Source organism: Amblyomma americanum, chromosome 2 (assembly GCF_052857255.1).
Source record: "Amblyomma americanum isolate KBUSLIRL-KWMA chromosome 2, ASM5285725v1, whole genome shotgun sequence".
Lineage (NCBI taxonomy): Eukaryota > Metazoa > Arthropoda > Arachnida > Ixodida > Ixodidae > Amblyomma > Amblyomma americanum.
Genome location: NC_135498.1, coordinates 203,731,729 through 203,756,151, shown reverse-complemented (window position 1 = coordinate 203,756,151; position 24,423 = coordinate 203,731,729). Strand labels below are relative to the sequence as shown.

General features: G+C 46.9%; 1 protein-coding gene across 1 annotated transcript in view; it reads left to right on the top strand.

Moving 5' to 3' along the window:
* The window catches only part of LOC144119413 (uncharacterized), a 599,791-nt gene that overhangs the window by 487,399 nt on the left and 87,969 nt on the right, over positions 1 to 24,423 (top strand). Inside the window, exons 15-18 of the mRNA XM_077652039.1 lie at positions 8,829 to 8,887; positions 11,765 to 11,819; positions 12,881 to 12,948; positions 18,372 to 18,505. Of these exons, the coding sequence (XP_077508165.1) occupies positions 8,829 to 8,887; positions 11,765 to 11,819; positions 12,881 to 12,948; positions 18,372 to 18,505 (316 nt within the window). The remainder of the gene's footprint in view (positions 1 to 8,828; positions 8,888 to 11,764; positions 11,820 to 12,880; positions 12,949 to 18,371; positions 18,506 to 24,423) is intronic.

The following is a 24,423-nucleotide window of genomic DNA, read 5'->3' as shown; positions in this document are numbered from 1 at the left end:
GACGTAAAACAGTATTGTGAAACAGCGCATAACCTGCATGAAGATTGTGGAGCTGTAAGTGCGTCGAAACGCAGTACCGAAAGCTACGCTGAGACAGATGACGGAAGCTCAACTGCAGACGAGCAGGGCGTTTCAGGGGTAAGCGCTCAGACCGATAAGCGGTCGGTGGGGAACTGCCTTCAGGAAAGCGAACTGCCCAACTCGGGGGCAGCGGAAGGTCCGTCTGTCAGCAGTGTGGAGCTGACACTGACCTGCGAAGGCAAAGCGGCCAGTTTGCAATTAGATAATGGTCTCCGAGCAGAAAAACTAGATGAATCTAGTTGTGATCAGGGGACGCAAAGGGAAGTGTCTAGGCGTAAAGACAGGAAGCGGGCACGGACCAAGGAAAAACGGTTGAAATGCCAAGCCCTAAATTCAGGGGAGATAACAGGTGCTTACGTTAGCACAGATAAAAGCGCGGCCGAAGGGAAAGAAAAGCCTTCCCTCATTGGGCTTTGTAAACTTGCAGCTAAAGTTACTTGTCAGGCGGCACGTGCAGGTGCTTCTAAAGATGACCGCAGTGACAGAAAGAGAAAGGCGCATCTTGCAAGCAGGACAGGAGCGAGTTTTTCTAGGGGGCATTGGCTTACGGGATGACCCAGACCACCGCGACCTGACAGAAAGGCTGTCAGGAAGAAAGGAAATCAGCCCGAAAGATCAGAAGGCGCTAGATCGCGGGACACCCGGCGCATGCGAGCGCAGGGGTGGAGCAACAGAGACCGCGCACGCAGGCATGTTCAGCGCGCGCTCTGGAGAAGGATGCCTCCTACACTTTCCGCACTGTATTCGAGGAAGCACGTAGGGCGAAAGGGTAGGCGGGCTTGCTTGGTGCGAGAACAGAGAGCAGCTTCTCGCTCCGGTCGCTGTCCGTCGCCCGGAATCTGTAATCGGCACTGCATGGGCTACCAGGGACTTTTGAGCGCGTCGAGGGGCCATGGAGATGACAGTAGCGATCAGCAATGTCTTTTTTCAGTTGCCCTTTGTCACGAGTTGACAGTCGTACAATCAGTCAGTGCGCGACCCCGGCGGGCGCGGCTGAAGGACTAATCCTTTCGACGCGGGGGTGGTGAGCCATGTTTGACCCCGCGTAGCAATTCGAAGTAGCTGCTTTTTTATTATTATTTCTCTTTCGGTTGTGTGCGTGTAAAATCGGGGAAGGAAATGCTACTTTGTTTTAGATTAAAAATTTGGATTTGATGAAGTGTTACTGTTTTCTTAACACTTAAATAAAAGTAATTGTGCAATTGGGTTAGAAAGGACGTGTGTCAATTTGAGAGGCTAACAAGTGATAAAGGCACTCACAGGAGTTCAGCGAAGACATTTTCCGAGTTGATGAGGAGCTGTTTGCTTATGTAGAACCGTTCCGAGCAAACAAATTTCTTTGTTTGAATTTTGCGCACACGTTTCGCTTTGTATCTTTAGCAGATACCGGAAGACAAGTTTTGTTGGGGGGCCATAGTTAGATACCAAACGTTTGCCTCATTCGCGATAGTGTAGCTAACGCATTGCAGAGGCAATGAAAGTACGTGAATTTGTGCCCATTTGAGTACCTGTGTTTAGCGGCGCTGGGTTAGCTAGCCGATTTTGCTATTCAAAGATTAAGCGAACGAAGTGAGGCTACAGACTTCTGGGGAGAACAGCTGTAGCAGCTTTCTGTACAAGTGATGGGGACGAGGAGGCCGTCAGACCTCAAGATAGCCCCTATCGCTGAATTCCCGCAGCCCGAACTAAGACGGATGTACGGTCATTTCTCGGTCTTGTGGGGTACTACCAAAGGTACATACCCAACTATTCGCAGCTAGCAAGTCCTTTGACCGATGCGCTTCGCAAAGAAAAGCCGAATAGCGTTATCTGGGACGCAACAAAAGAAATTTCGTTTCAGAGCTTGAAGAGCGTGCTGGTTTCGCGGCCCGTGTTACGCGCGCCGGACTACAGCAAGGAATTCGTGGTCCAGTGTGACGCCAGCGACCGGAGTATGGGGGTCGTATTAAGCCAAGTCGGAGACGACAATGAGGAGCACCCTATCCTTTATGCCAGCAGGAAGTTAACCGTAAGGGAAGAAGCCTACAGCGCTTCGGAAAAGGAATGCGCTTGTCTGGTTTGGGTCGCACAGAAGCTAGCCTGTTATGTTTACGGGGCGAAATTTACTTTCGAGACCGATCATTGTCCGCTTACATGGCTGCGTCAAATGTCGCCCAAGAATGGCCGCTTGCTACGATGGAGTCTAGCCCTCCAGCAATATAACTTTTCTGTGCGATACAAAAGGGGCAAATGTCATGGAAATGCCGACGGATTGAGCAGGTTATTCCCATAATTGAGGTATCCGTTCGGTGGCAATTCGGTGCCTTTTCGTATTTTTTTTAGGTACTACTTAGCTTTGTTTTGGCGTGGTGTCCTATTATCCATTTGCCACCTCTCTTCAAGCCGTGCTCGGCGAATCGGGCTTTGGCAGCGAATTTGGCAGACATGGAAGCTGTTCTTAGTGGCCGAGATTATTGCTGTCAGCTACAAAATTTTGTGCTTACGTTTACATTGACAATGCAGTAGTATTGCATAACAGCCTGGCGGCTCTCGGGTGAATTTCGTGCACTGCCTGGGGAGTGGCGCCATGTTGAGTGGCTGATTTCGACTAATGCCTCCGTTGTCCGAGGTTTAGGACTCTACTCTGTGCTTGCAGCCAAGATGAAGAAGGGCCTCCCATGCTACAACTCAAGTCATCTCTACTCGACCAGTGATTTTGACCACTGGCCGATCGGGATTGTCCTGGCCGCGGAGGAGCTGTTACGTTTGGAGACGCCAACATGCCAAGAATATTCAAGCCCATGGGAATCATCAATCTACAGAGGATTCAAAGGGCCGTCGATGTGGTTGCAGCGCCACGAGTGCAGGTGGTGGCGTCTACAAGGGTCCTTTCCCTCCCCCCCTGCTGTTTACGGGGTGAAACGGCCCTCCGCTGTCTGAGAACGGGTTTGGTGAACCTGTCTTTTGTTCTCAACGCCGGACCCACCCGGGACATGTTTCTCCCGGAGGGGATGACGGGGGAGCCGGCGAGCGGCGGGACTGCAAATGAGCCGTGGCAAATGCGGCCGGGTTTGACTAAGCCAACGTCGCCGGAATCCTCGTGCTTCGAAAACAACTTCGTCTTAGACTGTGCTTTTCCTTATACGTGGAACCTTCTGCAAACTACAGTGCCAACCTTTCCGTCCCACGCTCCACGTGAAAGCTTCTGCAAACTGCGGTGGAAACCTTTCGCTCCCACGCTACCGCTGTGAAGTGCAGGTGACTGACCTTCGACGCTGCCATGGGACTCCCTTCGGGCTATTCAACACTGAAGCCTGGACAGCGCGGAGCATAATCTGCCAGAAGTGGCAAGAGTGTGTGGCTGGAGGCATCCTGGAAGGCGGACCCGGAAGACTGGACACGTGATCTACATCACAGTGATTCGACGCATTTTTAATGAACTAGATTCCCCAACTAGGGACCTGGGGACAGCGGACCCTATTTAAGCACCGATCTGGCGTGTGATCAGCCAGCTCCCGATTCACTCTTTCAATCTATGTATAAATGTAAATAAACCCTTCAGTCTCTTCTTCACCTCGAAGACCCTCTCATCTCTTCGTCAACCCCACTACAGCAGCCTCCCGATCCGGAACCCAGGGACACCGACCTTGGCGAGAGACGGCACAGGCGAACCAGGGGCCCGCATCTAACAACTGGTGGCAGCGGTGGGATCGAAGCGCAATCCCCCAACACCGGTGGCCTGCTATGGGGGTCGGAGCCCCACATCTAACAACCGGTGGCAGCGGTGGGATCGAAGCGCAGTCCCCCCCCCCCCCCCCCCAACACCGGTTGCCTGCTACGGGACAGAAGCCCCACACCTAACAAAAGCCCCAGAGCACACATTCCGCATGGGCTGTACATTCTGTACTGGAAAGCGCTCTAGCGCGTCTTGTCGATTGTGAATTCTGAGGTATCTTTAGGCTACGAAGGCTAGATTTAAGGGTCGGTTTAGAAGGTGCTTCGGGCCACATATATTGTTTTACATTTGACTCACGAAGCAGATAAGCGCCTCAGGGGACAAAGCCGATATGGTGGTATTTGGTTACTCCGAGATATGGGGCCTTCGAATGTTAACGCGGTCTTCCTATTTAAGCAAAAGATGCCGGAAAGTGTGGCAGATTTTGTGTATTTTTATGAAAAGTTTTTCGAAAGAGAGAAAGCGTTTGCTTTACATATATTTTACCCTCAGCGCTTTGTAAGTCATTTCAGTGGGATAACGAGTTTCAGGTACATTCGATATGAAGCACGCATCAGAATGAAAATAAAAAACATCCACAGGCGTGAGAGAAAACCAACAATGCGGAGAACTCCCGTGAAAACAAAACACAAGATAAAGAAAATAACATGGAAAAGAACAACTCAGAGATTACCATCAAGAACAGCCAAAAACTACAAACAATGTCAAACAGGTTTTTTTCATTCTTAAAGCAGAAAAATTGGAGAACACGGCACCCTGCTGCATTGAACAAATGCGAATGCGTCGGCGTTTGCGGAAGCGAAATGTGATTGAAAGTCTGCAAAATTTTTGAAGTCATCGTTGGCACTTGACACATATCACATGACCCGTGGATGACGACGGCAACTTTTGCAAGTCATTTTTGTCACGTGACACTTATCACGTGGCCACAGAATGACTTCAGCATTTTTTGCAGGCCATCGTTGTCTAAAATTGATAAATATTAGTGAACCAAAGACACCGTCGTGGAATATTGCTTGCGTGCCACCCTGGCTCACAGAGTGTATGAGTTCTAACTCTAATGCTGAGGAATTCTTTTTTCGAACAAGGTCACGCGAGGTAACACTTCCTCTAAAAACGCATTTTGTGAACACATTTTGCGGACAACTTCCGGTGACCGTCTATCCTTCGCATTTGGCATATAATGAATGCTTGCATGTTTATAAACCGCGTCGCTGGCAAAAAAGCGGCACTACAGGGGAGGCAAGCGATTGCACTGTCGAAATGTTTTTGGAATAAACGCTTCCTGGTGTGCTAGTGTGTTAACATTTCTACTCCTGAATTTTATGTTCCTGGTTCACACGTGTCGATATTTAATGACGGGAAGAGATAAACGTTGCGGGAATGCCGCCATGTGAATAATATATATCCTGGCGTAGCCTTAAGCGAAACATCATTCTACGATGCTCCAGTTCTTCCAATTTCAATGCTTCTTTGGCCAGGGTAAACTAAACTGCCTTTCTCGTGCTGGCCTACCAAACACATATTGGGCAGATAATGTCTCAGTTTCTAACGTTTGATTTGTTCTTAAAGTAGGAGGGTCCCATATGGTACACGCGTGCTCCAATACTGACCTGAGTTGAGATATGTAGAACGCATCCCGAGTGTTTTGAGGAACTATCGCGTGTTAATGTCTCTACAAGCCGAGACACTGACAACTTTTAGCGACAGTGTAATCAATGCGCCGACTTCAAGATAGAGAAGGAATGAAAAATACACTGATAATTGTATTCTGTGACATGTCTTATAGGCGTGTTGCCTATTTTGCACACACACTTCCCTGGAGCTTTATTCTAGAAAACCTTATGCCTATACGTCACCTTAAGGATGAGGTTCATGCCCCATTTTTTCGACTCGAGTCGTAGTTTTATGATTCAGCACGATGGCAAGACGGGCGAGTTGGTGATACATACTTAAGAGAAAATAGCGCAAATATAGAACGCCTCCATAATCTCTCTAGTTAACTGCCCCGTCTATTGCGCTATTTTCTCTTAAGTAGTTTTATGAGTAGGTCACTTAATTGCAGTACTGTCATTCTCTGAGCTGCAGTGTAATCAGTGTGAACTTATTTTGTATTTGAGTAATCAGTCATCGGCAAATAGTTTATGCACGACCGGGTTATCGCGTTTATATGATTTATATAATTTATGAGAGCAGGGTCCCCTGCAAAGCCTAGATCCAGCTACATTAAATAAAAATTGGACGTGGTTTAGCTCTGGTTAACCCGAGTTGAATAGCGAAAGCTTCGTTTCGTCTCATTCTCACGCGCTCCTAAACTCAAAGCGGTCTCTTCCGCAGTTGGAGTCATTCCGGGACGTGGCACGACTTCTAGCCGCATCTTTGTTACGACGTTTCTCGAGTCGTGCGGAGCGTTCTTCTGGCGTGTCTTGAGCGCGTTGTCTCTTCCTCGCTTCGTTCTGACGTTCCAGATCAGGAGTCGCCAAACGCGCGTCAGCATTCAGAGCATGCATGATATTGTATATGCACCCAGATCAAGAGATGTTGGATGCATTTGCCTGGCTGCATAATATGCACGCCGTTCAGCTAAACGTTGTTCCCGCTCTTCATCCGTTTCTTCCGCACGCCACCGCTTATTAGCTGCAGCACATCATTGCAGCTTCACCTTATACACGTCATCCGACATACCGTGGAAGATTCGCTGGGACGACTGCAACGAGCCGAGTTGGGGGGCCGCTTTTCCACAGCTGGCATGACGTCACGTACAGCGAGCGCCCCTCGCGGCAGCGGCGCGCAGCTGCAGCATTGAAGATTCGCTGGGACGATCGCGACGAGCCGAGTTGGGGCCCCGCTTTTCCACAGCTGGTATGACGTCACACAAAGGTCACGCTAAAGGTCAATGATGGATTCTCCGGGACGACGGCCAAGAGCGGAAACCTCGAGCAGTATTGCTTTCGCAATAAAAATTGAGGGAACACTTGAGCTCCGCCTTAACGGTCTGCAGCGATTCCCATATATGCAGAAGATAGTTCTCTAATTACCCCTGAGAGAGCTCATACCGCACCTGGGGCAGTGGTGCAGCGTTTAAGCAATGCGCCACGACCCTGCTATGGCAGATGCTCCAAGCGGTGGGCCTCGTGCGGTCCAGGGAGATAGAGGGAGACACACACAACTTTATTGCCAGAGGTGTTGGGAATGAGGTCAGGTGGGTCCTATGCAGCCCCCAAGTGTAGGCGACGTCCTGGGCCCAACGAAATCAGTGAAAGTTGATTGGCATTGTCTTGCTGGGTTAAGAGTTGGTCCCAGCTTTCCGCAGAGGAAGCTGGGACGAGGGCCTGTGGGGACAGGTTATTTGCGCATCTCCGGAGGACGTGCACCTTAGTGGCTAGTTCTCCGTGGTTGCAATTTGGGCATGTGGGGTCATATTCCCCGTTGGTCACTAGTGACAATCTGGAGTGGCTATGAATTGAGTGCGGCTGCAATCTGTGGAGCAGGATGGCTTGCTGTTTGCCATGGTCAGCGTGGGGAGGAGGGGAAACGGCGTCTCGCCTCTTTATAAAAATTGGTGTAGGCGGCAAAAGTTTGGGGGGCTTCAGCGAGTGCGTCTGGATCCGTGGGGCTGGCCGCCAGGATTGTTAATCATCGGCCCCTTCGCTTCCAGAGTAGCCAGTGTGGGCAGGTCCCCAGATTAGGTAACGGTTGCTGTTCCTGAGCCACATGCCAAGGTGGGCAGGTTGTGATGACGCCGACGTGACCTAGATTGCCCACCTGTCTCCCACGTTTCTTTCTGGGCACCACCTACCAGAGCCATGCCCGTGAAGTTTTCCTTGCAACACAAATATGAAAGCAATTGGACGATAATTAGTCACAGCATTGCTATCTTACAGTCTGGAAGAATGCTGGTATTCAAGGATTTTTCATGAAGCACTTTCTGGCAAAGTTACACTATGTGCGAACAAGACTTCAAGAAGGCATAGGGTAAGCAGGTAGATCGAGGAGCTATCCTTGGACTTAGTTCCTTCAAAGCTCAAATTATTGTGCAGTCTTGCAGTGAACGTATATGACGTTGGCTCCCTAGTCACCAACCCAATTACTGAACATATCGGCTGGATCTACACTGAATCCAGGCAGAAGCCGGCATCTTTTTACATCACTCTACAGACCACGCACTCTTACAGCCGCACATTGCGTGCAGCCTGGCGACGCAATTCCTTTTGTTCTAAAACCTTAAGATTTCTTTTCTTCTCACCTGTTAGTGCAGTTTCTTGAGTGACATTTTCTGCTGCACCTCACCACGAGTTTTTCAATGTGATCGTAGCGAATATCGAACCGGCCTAGTCCCCCGAAAAGTGCAGTGCTTGATTCTGAACGAAGTTTGCGATTTTGTTTCACACATTCCCAACTTTTTTTAATGTCGTGTGATGGGCGTCTTACGGCAGACCAAAACGCTTCATGGCACTGGCACTGCTTGATACCTTTAAGTGCTTTCTTCATGTCTACCTCGCGCCACTGGGCTTTCGGCTACAATCTTAGAAAGTGATAAAAAGACCAGAGCGTTGGAGCGATCAATAAAACCAATATCTCTGGTTTAGTCCCTAAATAAAAGCGCAATGCCACGCTTTGCTATATATGTAGCTTGCTGCTAAAATAAATGTTCCGTATAGATGCTAATCGCGAACATTCTTGAAATTTTGTCTGATAAACCCATTACAATGCAATAAATTGATACTATACTCCGGAACGCTTAGACACCGGAGCGGCAAAGTGTCGAAAAAGCCTGGAGTGCACAATTCCACGCTTTTTTAGTGCATTTTTGGTTACCAATGCTCAGGTGAAGATTTTTCTGTGCTTACAAGCGCCAAGTTGGTGAACCTTAAGTTAGTGCAGTGGACTTGTGGCTGGTCATGCCAGCTAAATTTCAAGTTTTGGCATATTGTCACTTATCTTGGCATCTTGGCATGTAGATTTTGTTAAAATTATTGTGTTAGAGCATATTTCATCAGAAGAACCCAAACGTTTCTTCTTATCCTTACAGTTGGTTGGGACCAACATTCCGAGCAGAAGCTACTTATGATCCGTTAAAGGACCGTATCTGTAAGTCTTCAGAAGCACTTTTGTGGCTTTTCTATGCTGATTTGTTCACAGCAATATTTTTGCGCGAGAACTAAATTTTGTCGCTTCTAGTTTTTATGGACCCCTGTCTTAATCTCAATGGCACCGCCTCAATCAAGAAAGTTTGCAGTTAAAGGCGGCCTTTGAAGGACATCCAAACCGTCAGCATTTGATAGTGCCAGCGAGTTGTAGAGGGGAAAAGCAAAGCGGGACAGTAAAGAAAAATAGCAGCAGGAAAATCCACATCCAAATGTTTGTTTCCTGCCAAGGAACGTATATGCAATAACACCGAACGCAAGCAGGAACAGAAAGAGCACGCAGGATGACTGAATCAATTATAGAGCTGTTTTTGATATGCAGCCATTAAGAAACATGCCCTCTTTCCACGATTTTGCCAGCGATCCCACGCATGAACACATTTCTTGCACATGCAGTGTCTGCCGCTTCGGTTCGTTCTCCGACACGCTAATATGTATGAAGGCCATTAAGTTGATCTCGCTGAAAGCAAGTTTGCATCGCCTAGGCCGAAATCCGTCGCTTGGACTGGATTACGCATTCACAGAGAGGCAAAGGGAGGTGCCCCTGATTGCCCTCATTAAGTTTTTACTTTCTTCTTTGCACAAAGTGTTTCTAAATATGCCTGTATCTCCAATGCACTAGTTTCCTTAAGAAAACAATAGTTATAGGCAACACGTTCACTACCTTGTAAATTGTTTGTTGCCAACTTCGCATTTCTTGTCCTTTTATTCGCATACGGGCTTTACTTTTTGTGTATGAACGTCAATTTCAGCGAAGCTGGGACATGTTTACTACTTTTTTCTAGACTGATATGCGGGCAATATAAACTACTGGTGCTATATTTCATTATTCATGCTGTCCATTTTCTTATTGTTTGAAGCATGACTTCAGCCGCAAAAATCTGAACAGACCAAGGTAACTGGCATCAGATAGTCATCATAAACCTAATCTAGGCACTCTTGGCTGGGATACTGGCATGAATTTTTCGCAGAATATGTGTGATAGTAGATGAGATCGCTGCACTTTACCAGCTTAAGTGTGCTAATTGACGCAAGGCGGTTAGCAGGCTTGACACCACCGCCTTCACAAACAGTTCTTGTGGGAAAATTCGCGGGGTTTAAAAAATTGTGTTCGTATGCTGGAGCTCAGATTTCGCTACTTGAGGCGAAGGTCCGAGGGGCACATACCGCCTTGTTTCATAAAGACATGGCTTTCCGAAAAAACTCTTGGTGCGACCGTGGCACAAGGGCAGTCGGGGCCACCTCACTTTGCACTGGTGTCAAAGCGCGAGTGCGCCTACACGATGCATTGGGCCCAAGTGATGCGGCCTGCTATCGCAACGAGGTGCTTTTTGTTAACAACAAAGCGTGCTGTCTTACATCTGTTTTTCGGATACCTGCTGGGCATCTTAAAACAATATTTGAAGCATTTTTTGATTTGAATGATGGGATTCCTGAAATTATTTCTTTAAGGATTTAGAATTAAGGCTCGCTTTTCAAACATCACTTCCGTGGGGTTACGAGACGAAAGCAAACAACCACTTGCATGTGCGCATTAAAAGCTGGTACATCATAAGGTACAGTCTAAAAATGCTATATTTCACACAAACTAAAAAGGTTTGGGACGAGATTTGAGGCGAATTTTATTTGCCAATCAGCTAACATTCAGGTTCTTGCACAAAAACTCAGATTAGCAATGCAGATTATGCGGAAGAGTATGCGTTAGTATTAAAGTTTCCCCCTGAGGGTGGGTTGATCCAGTCAATAAATAACCGTGTTACACACTCAACCCCCTCAACACTCGCCCGACCCATTCCACCTCGTGCCTTTTCACTACTCTTCAAACAGCAACTAGGGTTTCCCTGGTTAACATGCTCGCACTACTTCTCTCCACTTGCGCCATGCTTTTTCTGTCTCTTAGCTCTCCCTCTCTTACTCCTTTCTTCTGAACACCAGCGCGGGGAGCGATGCCAACGCCTGATACGTTTGCGATAATCGGCATTCTAGTGCTAATGAATTCATATGACAAGCCCGTTCACAAACCTAGAAAGAAAACATGCTAAGTTTGCCAAAAGAAAGAATTTGCTCTTTGCGATGACGGTGCGGTCGGTCGCGTACCGCTCTGTTGTAGCAGAAAATATATGATGGTAATGCTAATGAGGGCATTCAGGGCCACTTCAGTTTGTATTGCCGTCAATGCGTCACTCAGCCTACGCTATGGATTGGGCCTAGGTGACGCGTGCCTGCTATCGAATCTATGTTGTTATCGCCCTTCACAGACGCCAATAAATCAAGGAAATATTTGAAGCGAATAACTATGTATCTCCTGAAAACATGGGCGTAAGCCTGACATCTCTAGAACTGTCGAAGGAAGAATGCATCTTCCTATTTGGTTGGTTTTCAACTAGAATGTGCTTTTTTTCCTATACATCATCATGCGCGTTTCTCTTCATGTTTTCTGGAGTTTCACGTGTGTTAGTACACCGTGCATCGGCAAGAAATAAGAATTTTAAGTAAGCGATCTTATTGCTTTCTCTCTTTCCAGTCGTGTGGTGGATTCTCGGTGCATTCCTCTCAGCAGCATTTCTTCTTTGATAGTTTGTTTTCCAACATACTGCTTGCCCTTCCTCCTCTGTTATGACTTTATGTTCAGTACTGGAAATAATTGCTGGTGCTATTTGCTGCATAAAACGTTGAGTTCAATCAATCTCTATTTTGGATTGCGCATGAGTCACTTGCAAAGCATGCAAAATGTTTAAAACCATCAAATGTATATGCATGACGCTGCGAACGTTACTCTATGTGTTTGAAGAAATTGGTAATATGTATTCACCTTTTACAGTCGTTCCAATTGGCTTGGCGATGCCTCCTTATTTCCACAACGACACCGAAAAAATGTAAGCACATTGAGAGAAAACGAAACCACAAAATAAAGGCGACCGTGTTTTTCTTGACTTTTACTATTGTAGCCATAATATAAAATTTATGTGTATGATAGTGCCGTAAGGTATCGCCACTGTGATCTCCTGTAACAAAGCAATGCTGAATTTCTGAGCTCGGATATTTATTAGCGTAACTAAATTCTCTCAGTGCATGTGATGCAAAGTATCTTCCAATATTTACCAAGAGCCATGCACGACGGACACCATTTATTCCATACTGAAGAACTGTAATATTCAGTGATGACCATCACTGGTTCTCATTTGAGTTCCTCTTCTGCACAACGTGCACCACTATATCACTGTCACCACTGTATCCACGATAAAAGGTGCTCTCTGTTCTTCTCGGACAACGACTAGAGCCTGTCTGTCGAAACGCGGTGTGTGATCTTGCAGAGCGCTCGAGTAAAGCATTTGCTGCAACAAACGCTGGTCGAATTGCGATCAGGTTGCTAACTGTGCGAAGGAGGGACGGCGAAAAACACAACACAGAGCTTGTGTTGTATTTTGCTGTTTGAATCCAATCTGCACTGAGACAAAGCGCCACGTATGCAGTGAATTTCAGTACTACTAATAAATGGCTAGTTTTCTTAAAATGGGACAGAAAATATTCAGTTAAACAAAATACGATTGGTCGGTGTTCTATCGACACGAATACCGTGGCTCTCATTTTCTATTGCAAAACATTGTCCTTGTCACATTTATGCTCCAGGCGCACTGCAAGATACATTTTTGCTTCAGCCATTTTTCACCCGTGCAAATATGAAAGCGAGACTTTTCAAAGCTACCGTTACAACTGGGTAAAGTACACGACGTATGGCTTGTGTAGACACCTGCACCGGCTCTGCTGCGGCACATGCAGTGGGTTGCCGCCTGTGTTACATTAACGCGTTAACAAGCTTTTGCAGGTCCTCTGGCCCTGCGATAGCTGGGCCGCTGACTGTTCTGCGCTTATAAAAGTGGCCTTTGCGTGCTCGAACGTTCACTTCCGTACCACACCACATGAACTACTTTTACAGAAAGCACGCCGTACCTGGGTACTTGCCAATGCTCCTCAAGCCTATTCTCCGACGGTTCATCCAAAACTGTGAGATACTTTCTTTCTTCTTCTGTGCACATAGCAGCGCTTTATTATTCATATAGTCGGAACCAACTCCTGTCTGCAGTGAAGCTCCGCCCACATTGAGGATCGTAGCACGGCAGTCCTCCTGGGCAAAAAAGTAGTCCGTTGTTAGAACTTTTCGAGCACCTGAGCAAGAAGCTGGTCAAAAGGAAAATTTAGAAACTTTAGAATTTTTATACCTTGCTTTTTTATTAATGTCAAACGTTACGCACCTGATTTCGTTTATATTCATGAGTGGATAGCAGAGTAATACGGTACGCGGCGGACCGTGGCCCACTGTTCGCAACAGCTGCTGTTTTTTAGTTTATATCCCACTACCGTAGCCGAGATGCTCCTCGTAGCGGCGAACACATGATGTCTCGGTGGAATAGTGCAATCGGCTGGCATCTTAGGTAAAGCTTAGTAACGCTAGGAATCTTTTGCCTCGTAATGTCAGCCACATTGGTGTCACGCTGCTCTCTAAGGCGGAACATTTTCTGGCTGGTACTCTTCACCGCATCCTTGCGTTCAGGTAGATAAGGTTTCCGCAGGCCATTTCAATATGCCTGAAAAGCAAAGAGAAAGGAAAAGGTCATGCGTCCGTGTTTTCTGCCGATGCATGGAACATGTGCCAAATGTCGTCCTAGCTTGCTCCCCAACTGACAACGCGAGATTTTTTTTTAAGTGCGCGTTTCTCTTGTGACATAATTGAAGCGTGACTATCAAGACCATCGGAGTGGATATGCGGCGCACCGTTGAAAGCCCTGATTCGACAGACTTCATAATCCTAGCCATATTCCATGCGGCAGGTATGCGCCAGGTAAAAGAGGGCGTCAGTGCGTGTTGATGTTTAGGTTCGGCAAAGAGATGATAGCAATGCTTGGAACGTTCAATGCTACAAACTCTTGTATTGGTGCTTCTTCACTCCATCTGGTTTAAAATCGCAAGAAATGAACAGAATGCACACCTTATCTGAATACCCAAGAGTTGCCTGCGAAGTATTGAAAGCTTCAACTGGGTCTAAAGTTTGGAAACGCTCTCGCCTCTTATCGCGACGCGGATTGTTCTGTACCGGCTTAGTGTGACTTATATTGAAATTAGAGTACAACTCAGGACACGAGTATAAACTACCAGGGGCTTCAGGATGCGATGAAAACCACAACCTCTCCCTTCTTGTAAAGCAGCGATGATTGATCCATCCTCCATCACCACCGTGTTCCATTTGGCGATAAAACACTCACCGCTGGTAGGCCATGGTAGTGAATGCATGCTTATGCTTTCCTCATTCTTCTTGAAGCTATATTTTTCGGCTTGTTTTTAAATCGTCACTCTCAGTACGCAGCAGCGAGAAGGCTATGTTTGAACGGTGCAAGAAAAGCTACCGCAGGTGCAGTGGACAGCTTGAAGCACCTGCATGTGCCCTTGCGAGCTGCTCCATGAAGCGACTGATGAAGCCATTTATGCGCTGTCAGTGCAGCGAAGAAAATTATGCGGACTTCCATGATGGATTTTCTTTCTCTCTTTTTAGTGTATTTGTTCGTTGTGAGAAAGATTCAGATGTTCTTGAGTTCAGAGCTGAGCCAAGGGCGACACTCCACCTCGAGGGTTAAATCCGTCAGCCGCTAAACCAATCGCCGCGGCCGATCGCTGTTTTGTGTGTGTGTGTGTGAAACAGTAACGGTAAGGATTACGTGTGGAAAGTGTTTTTGGATTGGCTGTTCTTGACACAGTGTAATGGCTAGCGCACACCCATACGAAGGCACATGCTAACAAAAATTACGTGCATGTGGAGGAAGAAATTACACATTTCGGCAGAACTCTTCTTGTTGCAGCGGAATTGGTGTGAAGTGTTCTGGAAGCTTTATTGACGGATAACTGCCCTGCATCAGTCAACAAAACAAAATGCTCCCAAGGCAGATATATTGCTCCCGAAATATATATATCGCATCAAAGATTATGGCGGAAGGCACCCTCAGATTTCGCCTATATTCTAGTCAGTCGTGCCGAGTACTTTACCGGTCTGTGCCCCGCCTAAGTTTCTGCTCATATTCAGAAGCCTGTTCATGTCAATGCTTGATACACGAGCGCTGACTTTCAGCTGACATTTATTTGAAGGAACAACAACCTATATATTGGTGTTGACGAAATTACACAAAGAAGAAAAGACTGAAGTTGGTGCATAACTTCGCCAAAATTCGCACCTTGGCTATTGTCACAGCTACCGAAGACGCGCTAATGTAACAATCATGCAGCTGCGATATCTTAGCCGGTTCTACACTATCAACCGCCATCTAATAAGAGCGCCTGTTGACTGCCGAACAGCAGGCAGGATTCAGTACGCAAGGACTTTCGGTGCCTATCTTGATGTTTACATTCACAACGCACTGCCAAACTTCCTATGCCTTAATGGTGAGTTCTGTAATCACGCCCCTTAAAGCGCTCATTTACGCACCTTCCTGGCTGACGGATACTGAACTTGCCGCACAAAAACTACACAGAATATTTACTACATTATAATCGGCGCGAAAGCACGCACCTGTGCTACGTAGAAGGCGACCGTGAGCAGGCAGTGCTGCGGGACGGAGCAGATGGAATTTGACGACGACGCTTTTCAGGGCACAACGCGGGAGTGTGGTGCAGTTTGACGCGAGGAAGTTGGCTGGGGCGATAGCCTAGTGGTCTCGCTTAGCGGCCCTTAAAGGAGACCTGTTTCGGCAGCCGCGGGCTTGACTCCCGATTATAAATACCGATTCAAGTTGTTTTTCTCCTTGTCACGAATTGACCTCTCACACAGCTGAAGGTGAGAACTAAGCAAAGGGCGATGGAAGGACGAGCTCCCGTAGTGAAGCTTTCTCTTCAAAAACAAAACTGTTTTCCGCCCTCCACACACTCAACGAAGAGCTTCTGACGCGGTATGTATCTTCGCCTTCGCTATTACAGCTTGAAAGGAAGCGAAAATACTACGCTCACGTTGTAACGGCGGCCAACCTTCTCAAGACGGTATTGTTTATGTTTTGAGCGACGACTACTCTTCATCTTTTCTGAGGTCCTTGTTCTTCACCTCAGTTGTTGTTTCCTTAGCGACATCCTGGCACATGTTTCTTGTTTCTGCTCTAAAGGCGTTCAAAGCATATGAGTGTGTGGGCGGGGGGGGGGGGGGGGGGGCGGGGTACAAGGTGGCGTTAAGACGAGCCACCTGATCTGAAAGCTCTCTTGCTTTAAATAAGCGCATGATTTGTGGACTTGGTTTGGTTTATGGTTTATGGGGTTTAACGTTCCAAAGTGACTCAGGCTATGCGAGACGCCGTAGTGAAGAGCTCCGGAAATTTCGACCACCTCGGGCTCTTTAACGTGCACTGACATCGCACAGCACACGCGTCTCTAGAATTTTGCCTGCATTGAAATTCGATCGCCGCGGCCGGTATCGGAACTGCGTCTTTCGGGCCAGCAGCCGAGCGCCATAACCACTGAGCCACCGCGGCGGCTATTTGTGGACTTGGAATTAACGAACCGTTTCTACTAACAGCTGCTGGTTGAATCTCCGAGCCTCATACTGGCAGCAAGTGTGGCTTTCTGAGAGCAGGAGTCGCAGATCTTAAACCGGGAGAGAACGCTCTAAGAGAACCTCATATGCGAATTCCGTTGGTTTCAGGCATTGCTTGAAAGTGCCAACTCATTTTTGATACAGAACAAGGACAGAAGCGGAGGCATTGGTCCTGGATGACGTTTACACCTTAAAGAAAAATATCTGAAGCCACTGCAAATGACATCATGAGGTCCTCTTTGAGAGTTCCTTCCGCTTTTTAGACCCGCGCGTCGTGTTCTGCAAAAGTCAAGCCTGCAGGACGTTTAACTCGTGAACTTGCAAGCAGCTTGCTTCCATTACGGTCGGGCCATTCCAACTTGACAAAGGGGTGACTGCCAGCCGGTGTCTGAGAGATGCGATCCATAAATCATGTGCCGATTCCATGGCAGAAAGCTTCGACGATCAAGTGGCTCGTCTTAAAGCCACAAGTCATCCCACCCCCACCCCCTCAGGTACGTCTGTCGTTGATCGTCTTTTCAAAAGCGAGAACCGAGAAGTATATGCCAGCAACCAAGATCAGGAAAGAAAAAAAAACTTGGCTGTGCTTTAGCTCTGGTTAAAACTGGAGTGACGCGAGAGCTACATCTGGCCGAGTGGAACTCGCCCAGCCGAATTGGAAAGCGAGCTTTTGCCGCTACATTTCGCTGGGCGTTCCTTCTTCATCCTTCGCCTTCAACCTTCGCCGGAGAGCCGCGCCGCCGGCAGCAGCAGCTGCTCTGCACCATGTAACCAACCACGTGACCAGCCAAGGCGCTGCCAAGGAGCTCATGGGGTGCCACGCTGAAGGCTCGAAGTGACAGCGTAGTGTAGCTATCGCTTCAAAACATGGGCAAACAGTACTATTCCATACATACACAATACATCACGCGTACTGAAGAAGATCGGTCACTGTTGCGACGTGAACGTATTTTCGGCTCCTATGAAGCTGCCCAGGTGGTCTATGCGCAAGTGAACACAAGGACGAAGAGAGAAAGCGATCTATCACCGCGCATGGAAACCCTTCGCTGAGTGCGGGTAGGGTGTCCTAGACGTAAGTTTCCATTCCGGCTGCACGTTTGGCGTTCGTCAGCAGGAAAGGTGGGTTAATGAATGCCCGAAGGAATAATAATGTTGATCATACAGGCACGGGAAATCTAGCGCTGCATCGGCGTGAATCCAAAGATCACGATTCCGGAATCCATACGCAGTGCGTACCGAATCTGTCCAGCTGTGCTGTGATCGCGAGGCACTCTGCCCAGATACTGCGGAAGTTTGTGGATTCCGCTATGATATGTATCTTGCATGAATGTTATATTACTGCGCATTCGGTAATCCTTACAAAAGCCGAAGAGCGACTTTAGGCGAAATATTACACCAACTTCCCTTTGTTCTTTTCTTACGTGTGCACTTTTCTCGGAATAAGTATATATATATATATATATATATATATATATATATATATATATATATATATATATATATATATATATATATAAATATATATATATATATATATATATATATATATATATATATATATATATATATATTAGTTCCTTAGAAAAAAGATCAGTTGGAAGTGAGTGGTCGTGTGCCAACTGGCTTTTGTCGATTTTAGTGTGCTGCGCTGCAATTCTTCGCCAATTAAACATGGACGCTTCCTGTGTGCGATGCAAACTTTCTAAGAAAAACTGGGTGATTGCACTCTCCATTTTCGATTTTAATATCACCGGAAGCTCTGATCAGCTACTGATAGCATAGCTATGCAAAGCTTTCTCTTCTGTAGGTGGTCAGTAGGTGATACCTGAACTCGGCCAATTTCTTTTTTTCCACTTTTTTGCAGTTCTAGGACAGGCCAAATCATTGAAAGTTAAAGTGACGCGACCGCCACAAGAAGCTGTGGAGGGTATGCCGTCGAAGCTGACAGAAGCCATCACCGGGCAAGTTTTAAAGAGCGTGGAATGTTTTAAGAAGCAGGTAAGGATTATTCACTGCTCCATCGACGAAGGGGCACAACTGGTTGGTGGACCCATAGGCCAATTATTCCTGGCATTATGGCTCAGGTAAATTCGCAGTTAGGTATGAAACGGCAAAAGTGAAACTCGTTTTTGCCGGAATGTGCTCTCGTAGAGCAAGGGAGACTCGTCCTACGTAATCCTAGATGTAATAAGCGAAAAATCGGGTTTCCACCAGAAAAAATAACCTCTTCTTACCTGACTGCGTTTTTCGTCTGGCATTGCGCAGAAATCACCGCCGCGGTGGCAAGTTTCGCTGACTTTCGAACGCAAATGCTAAGCGTGAACTAAAACCGGAAAAACTGCCCGACGCTGCATGCTCCGCGTAAGGTTATTAATCCAAAGTAGAAGACTGGGCGAGTTGGTATGTACTTGTACTGAAAAACAGCGCGCACAATACAGAGACGAAGAAAATAAACAACAACACGAGCGCTTTTCTTTTCTTCGTCTGTGTATTGTGTGTGCTGTTTTTCAGTATGAGGTTATTATTCTTAACATTTTAGGGCGTTTGCTTGCTGTGAGGGCGTTTCTGTTTGGTCGGCGCAATAATTGGCAGACAGGGATACTTAACGTCGCATACTTATTCAGGAAGCCAGTTTATCTAGGTTCTACGAGCTTTCTCTCTATAGTGGACTGGCATCGCGTACCATTCTTGAAAGCTGAAAACATTTCTCACCTGTGTAAGCCTCGTCGTCCATCATTTAGAACCCTGAGCCTCATGACTTATATGGTAACCAGCACTGAATGCATCGCAGAAAACCACGCAAGTGTGCTCATTGCAAGAATAGTGAAATGTGACAGTTCCCGCAATTTTACACGAAAGGTCGGGCGGGTTGTGGTGAATGTTTCAATGTGTTGTATGAAGTGGCGGGCTTTCTTGCGTAGAATTGCCCCGGCAGTCTACCCAGGAGAATAGAAGTCACACAGTTTACTTCAATGTGGTCTCTTAGCCCGCGTGGACAACGGAGGAGGCCGACGCTATCATCTACGCCGTCTAATAACGGTGTGCCGCTCTGTTATCGTGCCGTTTAACGAATGCACCTATGCGCAGCTATGTAAGCGGTATAGCTGGAATGACTGCCGTTTCGAGCAGAAAAGTTCCGCGTACAGCTCAATATCGAAAACAAGAAGCTTTCCGGCCAGGAACAAAATACGGCTGGTTAAGCGCTAGGCGCTGCTGAGGGGTTTACGTGGGGCTGAAAGGGTTGATTTATCCTAGAGCTAAGCTTACCGGCTTAGAGCTGACTACAACCAGAGGCTGAGATCGGGAGCTGCAGAGCCGTTTTGACGTTTCACAGGCGACTGTCCAGTAGCTAAGCTTAGCGGCTTACAGCATGAATCAGTGAAAGCTGACTGGGATTCGACGCTGAGATGTGGAGCTGCAGGGCAGTTTTGACGTTTCGCAGGCGACTGTCATGTTGAGCGTCTCTACTAACACTTGTTGCTGGGCTAGTTGGTGCATAGTTCTATGTACAAACGTTCGCGCAAAATCAGACACATTCACAAAAAAGGTGGACAAGACAACATGCACGTGAGAGCGTCTCTACGGTCACGTGCATGCCCGGCTTCCTTCCGCTTGCGCTTTCGGTTTGACCCGCTTCCCTGCACGCTTCACAGATTCGCGAGCCCGCTCGCACCAAGCAAATAAGCCTGTTCAGTTCCCAGTCTGACCTTATTCACAGTCAAGACCCTCCCCTTGACTTGACTTAAGCAAAGGCGCATAACAACTGGCTCACTTTTTCGGTGGACACCTGAACTGAGCAGTCACAATAAAAAAGAGGTCCAAGTAAAACTGTTGTTTGGGCGAGTTGGTTCGTCTTTGAAGGGATATGTACTATCGGGGACAAAAGTGCTATACTCGACGCAGCCGGAGCCGGAGCAACGAAAAACTGCATCGTAACGCCATCTACAGGCGGCATCTGTGATCAAGAGAGCCAATCGGAGCCCTTTATTATCTGCAGGCATGTCGCTTGACTCGTTTCAATGTTTTTCAACGTTACAAGGCATTAGCGAGCTCAAGCAAGAATCGTTGAAACGAGACAAGCTACAGGCCTGCAGATATTAAAGGGTTCCCTCCCACTCGCTGTCTCGATCCCAGATGCCGCCTGTAGATCATGTTACGTTGCAGTTTTCTGTTGCTCCAGCTCCCGCTGAATGGAGGATGGCACTTTTGTCCCCGATAGTACTTGCGCATGGAATTGCACTTGTCGGCGGTATGCGGACATGAACAGTGCGTGTCTTTGTCTGTAAATCTTATGATTTTCTAGCGCGGGTATAAACGTATTCTCCTCCTACGGAAATAAACTATTTCGAAGTTGCGCTCTGTACGTGTCGTGTGTGTTCCTTTGTTGTGCCTCGTCTTTGCTCAAGTGCGTACCCGTTCATAAAAAGACGGCCAGGCGGAAATGCGGTGGCCTCAGCAGGGACCTAAAACTGCAGGATTGCACTTGCCTGCTTAAGAGCGAAAATGCGAAAGCCTTTCCCTTTTCTCTCTTTCTCCCTCCCTTCAATCTTGGTATGTGGAGTAGGCTTAAGTATATCGACGTCTATGACTATTGTGACGACGTTCGTGCTATCATGACATCCGAACGACCCTCGCGGGACTCGAGCTCATGACCTTCACGGAACTCGAACCGACGATCTTCACTGACGAAAACCCACGTTCTTTTTGGCACACGAACCCCCGACCTTTCCTGTCTCGATGACTCGAACCCAGGACCGTCACGGGACTCAAACCACGACATTTTTTTATCGCTACCATCACGACTATTATCATGATCTATATCACCGACTAACACTATTGCTATCATCATCGCTATCACCTACTATCGTTATCGTTTTTATCATCATTATCATCATCGTCGATATCGCCAGCTATCACTAGCGCTATCATCATCAATATCGCTACTTACTCCTAGCAATACCACTCTCTCTTGAACTATCACTATCAGTAGCTATCATTATTCCCATTTCTTGCACTATCACTATCGCAGATATCGTTATTACTATCACTACCTCTAGCGATAACTTTTACCACCAGTAGCTATCGGTTTCTGTACAACTATTTCGTACTATTTACAATCACTCCTATCACTACATGTCGCTTATCAGTTGTCTTAGTGAAGTTTTACATTGTATTTTAGTTACCATACAGCTTAAGAATAATATTTCGTGCGGACACTTTAGCGGACAACCTCTGTCTACAACTTCCATCCACGCCACTCATGAGCCATGAAAGACTCTCCCTTAAAAATAGCGTTGCTTGCGGGTAGAGTGCAGCTCGGGCCGAGAAAGCGCTCTGCACGACCAGAGAGACGTATGCCTGATGCAGAGCGCTTTTTTGCATCATCGACTGCGCCTTTCAATCCTTCCAGGCACAATCCAGGCCCGTTTCCTTCGAGGAAATTATTTCAAATCAATTCAGTTTTTATTTCTTCCAAAAATTAAGTTCGTCAGGTTAAGTTGTTGGGCGAGTTTCGATATTCCATGACTACAGCGCAACGAACGGGACGTAGAAGGACAGAGGCAGGCACACAACACAGCGCTGACTCACAAGCAAAATCTTTATTATTTTTTATTTTATTTTATTTAGCAAATACTGCCGGCCTGTGTTACAGGCCATAGGCAGGAGTGGGGTACAAACATATTGATAAAAATGACAAGTACATTAACTGCCAACCGAAATAAGTACTCGACTGGGGGCCAGAATTGGAAAGCCATGCACGGAAGTCATATATATAAAAAAACTCGATATAAAGCACATGCGTGTCAGCATTCGCAGTCGAGGTATCGTTTTTCTTTTTCTGATAGCGATACTGAGGGCGTGCTGATACATTCTTCCGGGAGCCTTGCTATCATGTGTGCTTCTATAATTTCTCTTGTCAATAAGTCGCACTTCCTACGTGTCACAACGCACTCGTTCTACAATGCCTTGCAGGCATCGATGTCATCTTCGTCATCATCACTTTATGCAGTCTCTGCAGTGTTTGGCTACGTGGCTACTATAAGGCCACGTGAGACATTATAGTCATTTATATTTTTGACTTGTGTGCATTGCTTTCCAATTCTGTTTGCCAGTCGGGTACTTATTCCGGCTGGCAGCTAATAAAGAGGTAAGTTGTGAGTCAGCGCTGTGTTGTGTCCCTGCCTGTGTCCTCCTCCTACGTTCCGTTCGTTGCGCTGTAGTCATGGAATTCCAAAAAGTACACGTTCTAATTCCAAGTCCATTACTTATTCGCAGCTTCGGCCGCGTTGCTATGTTGGTTAGACCATCCGCTGGATCTGCGGATGGGAAAGAAATATAGCTGGCGCACTTTGCCGGTGACACCGCAACCACGCCGTGAGAGAAAAACACGAACGCTAGCTGGAGACATGTTTTAGTGCGCGTTCCTGTTTCTTACAGCGAGATTCATATATCCGCCGGCAAAATGTCAGTTATGCGTCCTTATTTAATCAAATCCAACGGGGTGTGTATACTGCGAACAAGGAATCTTAATCGCGGTTTAAAATCTCTCTTGTTATGTAGGAAAGCTTCATTCCTGGTTGTCATTCTATACGGACTGTCACTATCAGCAGCTATCGTTATCACGGTAGACCATCACAACCACTATCTTTATCCCTAGCTGTCACTGTATGTAGCTATCAATATCAATAATACAAATTTTACTACTATCACTACTCTCATTATATATGTTGCTTATCAAGGCTTTCTTAATTATTTTTTGCATTCTATTTTAATCACTATGTGCATAAGATTGACAGTTCGTGCGAACACTTTTGCGGACAGCCTTTTTACAACTCCCCCCCTCCCCCACACTCTTGCGGGCCACTTCCGTTTACGCCACTCATAAATCAAGAGAGGGTTTCACCTCAAAAATTATAGAAAGTTTTGTTTTCATTTCTTTTGTGCTTACCCGCTGCAGACTGTGTGGTTAGGGCGCTCGTCTACTGAGCCGTAATTCCCGCGTGATACCAAGTCGTCGAAATTATTCGGGAGACCTCCACTACAACACCTCCTTCTTTCTTTCTCTTCACTCCTTCATTTATCTCTTCCTTTACGGCGCGGTTCAGGTGTCCACCGTCATTCGAGACAGATACTGTGCCATTCCTTTTCTCAAAAACCAATTTTCTTTCCCCGCCGCTGTGGCTCAGTGGCCAGGGCGCTCAGCTACTAATGCGGAGCTTAGAGTGGTGCCCGACCGCGGTGGCAGCGTTTCGATGGAGGGGAAACGCAAAGGCGCCCGTGTGCTGTGCGATGTCAGTGCAAGTTAAAGATCCCCAAGCGGTTGAAATTATTCCGGAGCCCTCCTCTACGTCACCTCTTTCTTTCCTTCTTTCTTTCTTTCTTTCTTTCTTCCTCTTTGTTTATTTTTTATTTCTTCCTTTCTTTCTTTTTTCTTTCTTTGTTCCTTTCTTTCTTCCTTTATTCCTTTCTCTCCTTCTTTCTTTCTTTCTTTCTTTATGCTTTGTTCTTTTAATTTTGATTTTAACCCGGCCTTGCCTCGTATCAAAGGGGGCGGAACGCAAGAGGCGCCCTTTGCTGTGCGATGTTAGCTCACGTTAAAGATCTTCAGGTGGTCTAAATTATTCCGCGATACCAAGGAACGTAACGGGGAGACGCTAACCAAAGACTAGACCGCCCCACACCTGTGTAAGAACTTTACGCGTCCATGAGAAACACAAGAAACGCGACAGCAGGAGCGGACCAAGTCGACAACGCTCCGATCCGATTCCTGAGCGACGACGTTCTTAACGCTGGGAGGCGGTTCCCAAAGATTAGAAACACGCCGAACTAATAACGATACATAAGTCTAGTAAAAAGCTCCAAAATGAAAATCTCGCGCCAATCTCGCTCACGTCGCGCTTTGGCAAGCTTTACGA